The 9,379-nt window shown below is 46.8% G+C and overlaps 1 protein-coding gene across 3 annotated transcripts in view; it reads right to left on the bottom strand.

Annotated features, from left to right (window-relative positions):
• Window positions 1-4,250, bottom strand: part of WDR26 (WD repeat domain 26) — a 33,697-nt gene extending 29,447 nt beyond the window's left edge. For 2 of the 3 annotated variants that reach the window (XM_084515545.1, XM_084515547.1), the window contains exons 1-3: window positions 3,395-3,907; window positions 2,057-2,156; window positions 1,869-1,925 (exon numbers count right to left, since the gene is read on the bottom strand). In XM_084515545.1, coding sequence (XP_084371671.1) covers window positions 1,869-1,925; window positions 2,057-2,156; window positions 3,395-3,756 — 519 coding nt within the window. In that variant the 5' untranslated portion in view covers window positions 3,757-3,907. Of the gene's footprint in view, window positions 1-1,868; window positions 1,926-2,056; window positions 2,157-3,394 lie in introns of all 3 variants that reach the window. The other variant, XM_084515546.1, reaches the window with a different exon arrangement.
• Between the last annotated feature and the right edge of the window lie 5,129 nt (window positions 4,251-9,379).

Raw genomic sequence — 9,379 nt, forward strand, 5'->3', positions numbered from 1 at the left:
TAAGACATCCAGTCATACAGTATGAGTAACAGGTCAGGAGTCAAACAAAACCAAAAATCTCATTTTCTGTTTTTGAAAATGAGCAGCAGCATCTTGTTTGGACATGTCATCTTCATTAGCTCTGTCTTTGCTGCAGTCTGGATTACCTACAGAGTATAAAGCATCCCTTCTTACCTGTAATGGTCTTGTACTAGTTTTCCAGTTGCTGACTACAACAATTCCCACCCATCGTCTCAAATCACATACAAGAAAATAGGGAAGAAGGGGGGTGAGGATAGAGAGAACTGTACTTATCCTTTCAAATTAACATTGTCGTATTAAGGAAGACATAAAATGTTTAAAACTTATCCATCTTCAATCAGATAAAATTTAGATAAAAAAGAATGACTTAAATAGTTAATATTTGGCTTAGGTAAAAATCAGTTTAAATCAAGTATCGGTATTGTACCAAGTTTTATTCAAGCAGTTAAACATCAACCTTAAAGAACAGGAGCATGCTTCCAAAGCTGTCCAAGACAGCAGATGACAAGTGTCCCTTCCCCCCCCCAAGTAAGTTTTTCTGGAGAGTACAGTGGTGATACACAGTCAAACCCTCTCAATTCTCAGAGACATAAAACATTTGAATACTATGAAGAAACTTGGTAACTTCCCAAAGTTAGAAACATGAGAAAATTTGCTTCAGATGACCACCTTCATATTCATGCACAGTGGTTTTATACTTTCAGTCTTCATATGCTATCAAAACCTGCATGCTATATTCTAAACTATTTGAACAATAAATCTTACTTTCATCAAGTCATTGAGCTAGGAAAAAGTGTACAACTGGTCTAAGTAAGAAGTGTTAAGTTTTGGTCAGATTAACAGAACAGAATGCGAACTTTTCAAGTCGAACTTCTCTGATGTTTTGTTAAACATCTGTTTTCCCTACTTCACTTCCTGTTCTCTCTCTTTCTCTCCCTCCCCCACCAGACAGGAAATAGTCTTGACAACAAATGAATCAGCTAGAAGTAGAACTAAGCAGCCATCAGCTGATTCTTCATTGTTTACAGGCACAGACACTTCAAAAAACATTGCCACTTTTTTTCGTCCTAAGTAACCATGGTTGTCCTAACTTCATGTCATTAAAATCAACAAACAAACACAGCAGAACAAGCAGTCCACAGAGCTAAGCAGTCATTTTTGATTTCAAGACAGAAAAAATAAACCAAGAAACACTTTCCTCAAAGTAACAGAAATCGTAACAGCCGTTGTAATTGTCAAGTCACGGGATCTGTCTATTTCTAGGTTCATCTTTGAAAAAAGCCACCCAAAGAGAAAAAGCTCTAAATAAAATCCCAAACAGCAATACAAATACATTTGCTCTTTAGAAGCCATCTGGAAAAGCAACAGTATTGTTCATGTTCTATAGCAGCCTCTATATGCCTGGGATGTGCTATTACAATGCCAACTCCACATTTGTATTACTTTTACTTCCAAGTTTTTCTCTTTCCTTAAGCAAGCCTAACTTCAATAAACACAGCAATTGTGAGAATTATTTCAAATTTGAAATTAGTATTCAATGCAAGCAATTTCTATGGAAACTGACTTATTTTAGAACTGTTAGAGGATTTATATTTTATCAGTTAACGATGCCTATCAATATTTAAACATTCAGTACACTAAATACTAGTCTTAATACTTTTGGGCCTCTATCTCACATTCCAAAAATGAATTAAAAGTTAAAATTATTGTGATGTTTGAGACAGCATGCAAGCCACTTTAAAAAAATGAAAACAAGAACTATGGACAACTAGCTCCATAGTACAAGATTATACTACTACAGCTAGTCCAACTATTCAGCTCTGAAAGAGTTCAAGCGTGTCTCTTACCACAATTGCATGCGGAGAATGCACTAAGGCCTTAAGTTCATTCAGGTCGTTCTCAGCCTGCAGAAATTGGCATAAGGAAAAAAAAAAAAACAACACAAAAAGTATATAAGGAGGGTGAATTTTGAATACTCTCACAGATACTATGAATTTAAACAGTGGTTAATACAGTCCTATAATCCCTACGTTACCTTATCCCATTCTCCTTCCATGACATGATTGCGGAATTTGGTAGCAGAAGGATGTTCTAAACGACATCCTGACTCTTGCATGAGAAGATCAACAGTCTGGCTGCAGGAGAGATACAGTGTAAAAAAACCTGACCAGTTTTACCCTCACAAATACACCGCCTGCCATGATAACAGTTAGCCATATTCAAACGTAAGTTTAATAAAGTAAGAACACTATGACCAGATGCAGACACTTGTCCAAAAGATTATCTCAGTTGCCTGAGACACGTAAACAGCTGCCTATGTCTAAAACATGTCATCAATTAGTTTGAGAGCTTTACTGAAGTACCATGAAGTATGTGACTTACCAGCCACCATAAACAGCCAGCCCTGCATAGAAGATAGGCTTCATGAAGGAAGAGACAGACCATAAACCTGTTAGCTACTGGCTACTAACCCCTGCCCCCCTCCCCACCTCCCATAAAACAACACAGACAGCTACTGCATCTACCACAGGCCTAATTTTTTCTTTATTGTGTATTAGAAGCCTGGCTCCTTAAAATAAAATAAACAAACTCGTGAACCTGTAAGCCCTCCCCCTTTTACACTAAAAATAGCTTATTTACTGTGGTGTCGTCTATGAACAGTCACGAGTTGTCTGCTGCTGCTTTAAACTTGCTTCTTGTGTCAGGGGCAATTTATTCTATGTACTAAGCTCTTTATAATTGACCCATCCCGCAGTGTTTTGAAGACTTGTTTTGCGGTAGCTACGTGAAGACTTTGGATTCCTGCTCCAAAATGACGATGTGTTGCCTTTAGCTTTACTCACGCACACGCGCAAATGTTGTGATTAAATTCTTAGGCCTTCTTTGCTACACTGTAAAATTATTTTCCTTATCCCGATCTCAACAGCCAACACGCTTGCTCCCGGCCCCCAGATAAGATTATTATCAAAAACATGTGGCCGGAACAAATCTGCAAAGGCCCTTCACCGTTCACAGGGACGAAGAGGCTTCCCGCAGCACCCAGCCGGCCTCTTCCAGCGAGGGGTTCAATTCCTGCCAGCTGACAAGCCAAACCTTGGAGCTCATCTGCAGAAACCCCCCCCCAGAACCACCACCACCCCCCCCGTCTCTCCGCCCAGCTGTGCGGGCTCCATTCCGTTTCCCAGCTAACTTCTCCCCCGCTATCGATCCGCCTTATCGGCCTCGACTTCCATTTTGCCGGCCCAGGAAGAAGCTCCTGGCCTGGCCCTTTCCGACGGCCAGGCCCCCGCAGCTCCATTTCGGCAGGGGCCCTACCCCCACACCGCTCCCCCCCCTTCAAGGGAGGCCCCATCCCGGCCCCGCGGCCACTTACTTGAGGCCCAAGCCGTGGAGGTGCTGCCCGATCAGCCGGATCACGTCCTCGTCGGACTGCGACAGCCGCTTCTTCTTCTTCAGGGCGCTGCCACCACCGCCACCGCCACCACCCCCCAGCTCGGCGGCGGCCGGGCCGGGCCCCCCGGCGGCGGGCACCCCGTTGTTAACGCTGAGCCCCCCGGGGCTGTTGGCCGCGGGCAGCAGCCCGTTGGCGTGCGCCAGCTGCTCGCCGGCGGCCGTGCCCGCCGAGGCCTCGCCGTTCTGGGCGCCCAGGCAGCCCAGCTCCGGGCCCTGCTGCTGCTGCTGCTGCTGCGGCGGCTGCTGCTGCTGCTGGCCCCCTCCTGCCCCGTTGGCCTGCATGGCGCTGGGAGCGCTGCTGCTGCTGCTGCTGCCTCTGAGCGGAGGGGCGGCGGCGGGGGCGAGCCCGAGCCCGGCGGGGAGCGAGGGGGACTGGGACGAGGTGAGGCCTGCTCTGGCCGCGGAAGCCCCGGGCTCTCCTGCTCCCTCCGCCGCCGCCGCCGCCGGGGAGGCCCGGGCTTTCTTCCGCGGGGGCGGGGAGGCTCCGCCGGTGTCCGAGTCGGAGGAGGAGGAAGCGGAGGCCAGAGTTTCCTCGCCGAGAGCGGCCGTGGTGGGAAGCCGGGGGGAGGAGGGCGAGGATAAGGGGGGGAGGCGGCGGGGGTGAGGGGAGGCGGAGCGGGGCCCTGCGCCCCCGGGGGTCCCGGAGGCAGCGCCGCCGCCGCCGCCCGCTCGGGGCTCCCTCTGCCGATGGCCGCCGCTGCCCTGAGCCCCCCCCGCCCGGCAGCCCCAGGCGCCCGGCCCGCTCCGCTCGCTGCCCGCCGGGTCTGGCTCCTCGCAGCCCAGCTGCAGCCTAATGGAGTCCGGGCCGGGACGTCACAGGAAATTCCTATACTGCCCCCTACACACACTTCCGCCGCCCGCGGCTGGGGGTGGGGTGCGGGCGCTATAGGGGCAGGGGGGCGAGGGTGGCTCTAGGGCCGGTGGTGGGTGGAGGGGTCCGGGGTGGCCCCGGGGGCACTGCCCTGAGCGTGTAGGGTCGGGGCTGGGAGGGGGGAGCTGGGCGGCCCCGGGGTGCAGGAGGTGTGCAGAAAGTTCCTGAAGCGGTCAGGGGGAGTTTGGGGGTTGCTTGCGTCTGGTTGGGTTTAAAAAGGGGGAAATGTTTAAAAAGGGGAGATGTTTTAAAAGGGGATAGGCCGAGGGTATGTGCAACCACCCCCTGCTGTTGCCAAGGGGGGTCACTGGTAGGGCTTGGACCTGGGCATGGCTTCCACAGTTGTGATGTGAGTTAGCACCAAAAAGGGAGAAGATGGTGTTTCTGCACGGGGTCTGATGTTTTACAGTACAGAAGTATTGAGGTGTGGGGTGTGTTTGCCAGGAAGACAATGGGCTGTTTGGGGGTTTCCATGTTTTTCCTCGGAGGTGTCTCTGTCTGCCTCCCGTGTGATGGCGGCTCAAACCCCCAGCCGAGCCTCTGGTCAAAAGTCATGAGACAAGTAAAATCCTGTTTGAAAACAGACTCGTGAAAGAATCCGTTGTGTGGTGTTTGGTTTTAGAGCCTGGAGTTTTCGTCTTGGATGCTTTCAAACTTTTCTCCAAAACGCAGAGCAAAATAAGTGTTTTCATTAATGGGAGCTGAGATTAACATCTAATCATCTGCTTTCAGGAAGCAAGGTTTAAAGAACACTGGATATTTCCAATTAATGATAAAAAGATAAGTTTGGACAATAGTGCTTTCTTCGGAGTACAACTTTGAAGAAGGCTGACTGAGGGAAAACGCCTCGAGACCAGTGTAGAAGTTTGTGAAGAGACAAAATACTTGAAAAGGATGAAACTAGAGAAAACCAGACTGCATGGGGGCAGTTGAAGTAGATACCATAGCTTGCCCCTGTTTATAGGTCTCAAAAGCTATTTGACTAGCAACAGCTGAAGCACACTTAAACCAGAGGGAGAGGCTGGAAAAAGCTTTGTCACACAGAGTTCTGCCCAGGTGTGGCTGTAGGATTAAATTCAATATTGGTCTTCCAGAGAGAGAGGACTGTTTAGGTTTTGTATTCCTCAGTTCACCAGCCACTGCTGGAGAATGCATTGCTTATGTTTTAGCCACTTCAGCACAGCTGTTAGCTCTTCTCATCTCCATTGCTCTGTCTCTTCTTCGTTCTTGAGGTCATCTTCCTCATTCCTCTCACTCTCTAGTTGCCACGATTGAGCCTATAATCCAATGATCTGGGGTAAGGTTGCAGGAACAGCACCCAGAGCGACATACAGCCTGTGGCGATGCCTTACAAAGCAAACTAAGGAGCAATATGTTTTTTCTTTAGAAAGGTAAAGTTGCCCATTTTTCCTTCCTGCTCAGTCTCCAGGGGATGAAAGCCCTTTACCACCATTACCAGTTTGTGAGACTGTTCCTCCAGCTGCTTTAATCTGCCGTGCTCCTCTTGCAGTGCCTGGAGAGCCTGGCCTTCCCTCATCAGTCACTGCTTTGATCACCTGCATGTAGCCTGCTGCTCCCACACACCAACTCCTGTGCTGTGTCAGTCACACTGGAGGAGTTGGAAGGAGGAAAGATGCTGATGAGTCTGCGAAGAGCACATCTGTGATGACAGAAGAATCCCTTTACTGTATCTGGGTGATATATGGATAAGCAGCTCTATGTACCTGTCTGTGGTGGGAAAGGCTCCTGCAGAGTAGCAATGTATCCCACTCATTTCAATTAAATATTCTAAGGGAGTAAGAGCGGTGTTTGGAGTTGAACCTAAAATACCGCTTTTAAGAGGTACATATTACTGCATTAATCACGGTGAAAGTTCTTACACCCCCCCACCCTGCTTCGTTTCCTTCCCTGGGGGAGGAAATATCCCAGCAGAAACACAAAGAACTGGAGGAAGAAACTCGGTGTTGGAATGGCACAGGCCCTTGGCTTCCGTGCCAGGGGAAGCTGGGACACGACATTTGAAAGTTTCTCAGGATCCCAGCTGACACAGAAGTGTAGGAGAATGATTCAGAGCCCCTGGTGTGGAGAGCGTGCCTCAGCCAGATCGTAGCCCACGTGTGGAAAGTTCCTGGAGCAGTTCCTGCTCCTTTCCTCTTCATCACCAAGAGGGGATCCTGAAACAGGTCTGTGGCTTAGCAGACCTTCCTCCTTAAAATGCAGAAAGGAAAAGGAGAACTGGGAAAGGGACAATGACACCGTGCTTGGGAAATGTGTCAGTAGTTGAGCACTGATTTGGAACTTTCTACTTCACACTCTCATGAGAGACAACCAATTTAATGGCAGTCCAAATAAACACGCTTCTACTGAGCAATTTGGCAAATCAGCAGTTAAATACAACACATCTCATTTGTGTCAGAAGACTTTATTATGAATTATGCATTCATCGTGCCCAGACAACTTCAGTTTCCCAAAAGTAGAGATGTAACAGTACACCAATGAAAATTGACAAATTTATGAACACACACAAGAAAAAAAAAAAAAAAAGAGGCAACCTTAAATACAGCTATGATGATATCAACCATGTTACTGAAGTACAGTACGTTTTGCTTTAGAGGATGGGGCAGGAAGTCCTGATCTGAATAATAGGAAGGAACTCTTTCATTAAGGGGCTGGTTTTTTGATGGTAATCATATGAAGCTGCTTAGGCAGAACTGAAATGCTACAAAATAGAGAAAATCATGGAGAGATGGGTTAGTAGTCAAAGCTACACTATGAGCATAAGGAACCACTTGATTCCTCTTGTCAGATGTATGTGTGTATACATAGGATCATAGAACGCGTTGGGTTGGAAGGCACCTACCTTAAAGATCATCGAGTTTCAGTCCCCTGTGCCTTACCACCACCACTGTACACACAGTTTCCTTTTCCTTCTGCACTGAATTTGAATTTACTGGAAGCAAAACAACTAGAAACAACAAAGGAAGAAAGAATGGTTTAGAATAATGGAATTTTGCATAGTACCAACTAAATAAATGCTATAAATAAATAACAGACACCTGCCTATGCTTGTAACTTTCAAAAGATGAGACACAGGTGAAAAACAACCACTTTTCTTACATAGCATTCCTAGAAAGCAATCAGTAGATAGAGGGTTTATAAGCAAACCACACTGGGCCATTGCCTTCTGCAGAAGATGGTCACTATTTTAGTGAAGGAGGAGAGTCTGGAAAGCCAAAGCTTGGCTGGAGCTGAAACAGAAAAAGAATAAATGTGAGGTGCAACAAAAAGGGCTTTTACAGAAGCAGCAGCTAAAGGAAGGTGAAGAAAAATGTGGGAAGGAAAATTTGCTGCAGAATTAGTCACTGACCTAGCGGTAAAGAGCAAGGAAAAGGCTGAGATTCTCAATGCCTCATTTGGCCGTTATTGGAAGAAAATCCTGCATTTCCCTAGCTTCTGTGGCCAGTAGCAGAGTGTAGAGGAGACTAGAAGACTGCCCATCCTGGTGGACAAGGGAAGTTCAGCATGGGAATTTCAACAGGTGTTGAAATAGGGCTGCATTATCACTGTACCCAGCAGGTATATGCTCTCTGTGTGTCACTGGAGAGACCACATTTGATATCCAGTGTCCAGTTTGGGGTCCTCCGGTACAAGAGACATAGAGCAGCCTAGAGCAAGGTCAGGAGAGGCTGCTAAGGTGGTAGGGACTAGAGCAGGTGGTGTACAAGGAGAAGCTGAGGAAGTGGGTTTGACTGCAGCGGGATCTAACTGCAGTGGTCAGCTTCCCCAGGGCAATCACAGAGAGAACAACACAAGGCTTCTCTTCAGGGTGCACACCAAGAGGACAAGAGACAAAAATCAGAAGTTGCACCTGAAGAAATTCCAACTGTGCATAGGAAAAAAATTCAAAGTGAAAGTGGTCATGTGCTGGAACAGGTTCCCAGAGAGATTGTGGACTTCCTGTCCATGGACATACTAAAAACTGGACTGGACAAGGCCTTGGTCAAAGCTCTGAGCGACCTTGTCTAGCTTTGAAGACAGCTAGAGGTAGAATAAGTGACCTGCAGAGGATCTCTCCCAACTTTTTTTTTGGCTACGATGCTAAATATACTTCCTGGAAGAATCCCTGTGGTTTGGGGGAGCAATATTTGTGACTCAATAAGTGTCATGTCTCAGGGGTTACTGATACTATGCCCCAAAGCTTCCGTAAGGATGCTGTGTTGGCAAAGATAAGGGCATTAGAGCTATTGTTGCAACTTAATTAAATATTAGGTAATCACACTCTGTCTTCTGTCCACCAAAGTCATGTGCATTAGACTGATGATGACCTCTGCACTCTCCTAGGCAATCACAACACAACATGGTAACAAAAATATCAGAACGTGCTGAAGAGTCCATGTAGTATGGAATATCTTGTTTAAGACAATCTGTCGTGGTCAATACAACTTCTCATATAAATAACATACATGACATGTATTTTCCTGCGTCTTTCTGGATGCCCAGGATGCCATGTATTGGGGCAAGTCGAATTTATCTTTATGGGCAGATAAAGCATGGATCTGCAAGAGGTCTGAAGCTAGGCTTGTACTTACTGTGCAACTTCTCCAAGCATGTACAGCAAGACAATATCACATATGCTGTGACTCTTATGTGTCAGGCTTGCTTTGCATGCATGATTTATCTGTCTGGGACTATCCTAGATATCAGCCTGCAAAATCTGTCTGTGTGTACTGTGTTATATCAGTCACGTTGAGATACACTAGAAAGTTATTTGTAGCCTGGATTTGGAAAGATGGTAGGTCACCGAGAGATGTTTCCACACTTGCAACGGGCAGAATAGCAGCATCCTTGCACTTTTTTTTTTTTTTTCTCTTGACACCTTGATAGGCGTAAATGTTAATTCTAACACTTACTGAATCACATTCTGACTCTGTGTGCAGTAGAAGCTCATTTCGTTCTGTGGGGTTTTCCAGGCCCATTGTTTAGAGTGTCTCCTGTAGTCTGTGTAGTCCTTAATATTAGTGTGTAGAGTTCATG

Source organism: Aythya ferina (genome assembly GCF_964211825.1).
Source record: "Aythya ferina genome assembly, chromosome: 3".
Classification (NCBI taxonomy): domain Eukaryota; kingdom Metazoa; phylum Chordata; class Aves; order Anseriformes; family Anatidae; genus Aythya; species Aythya ferina.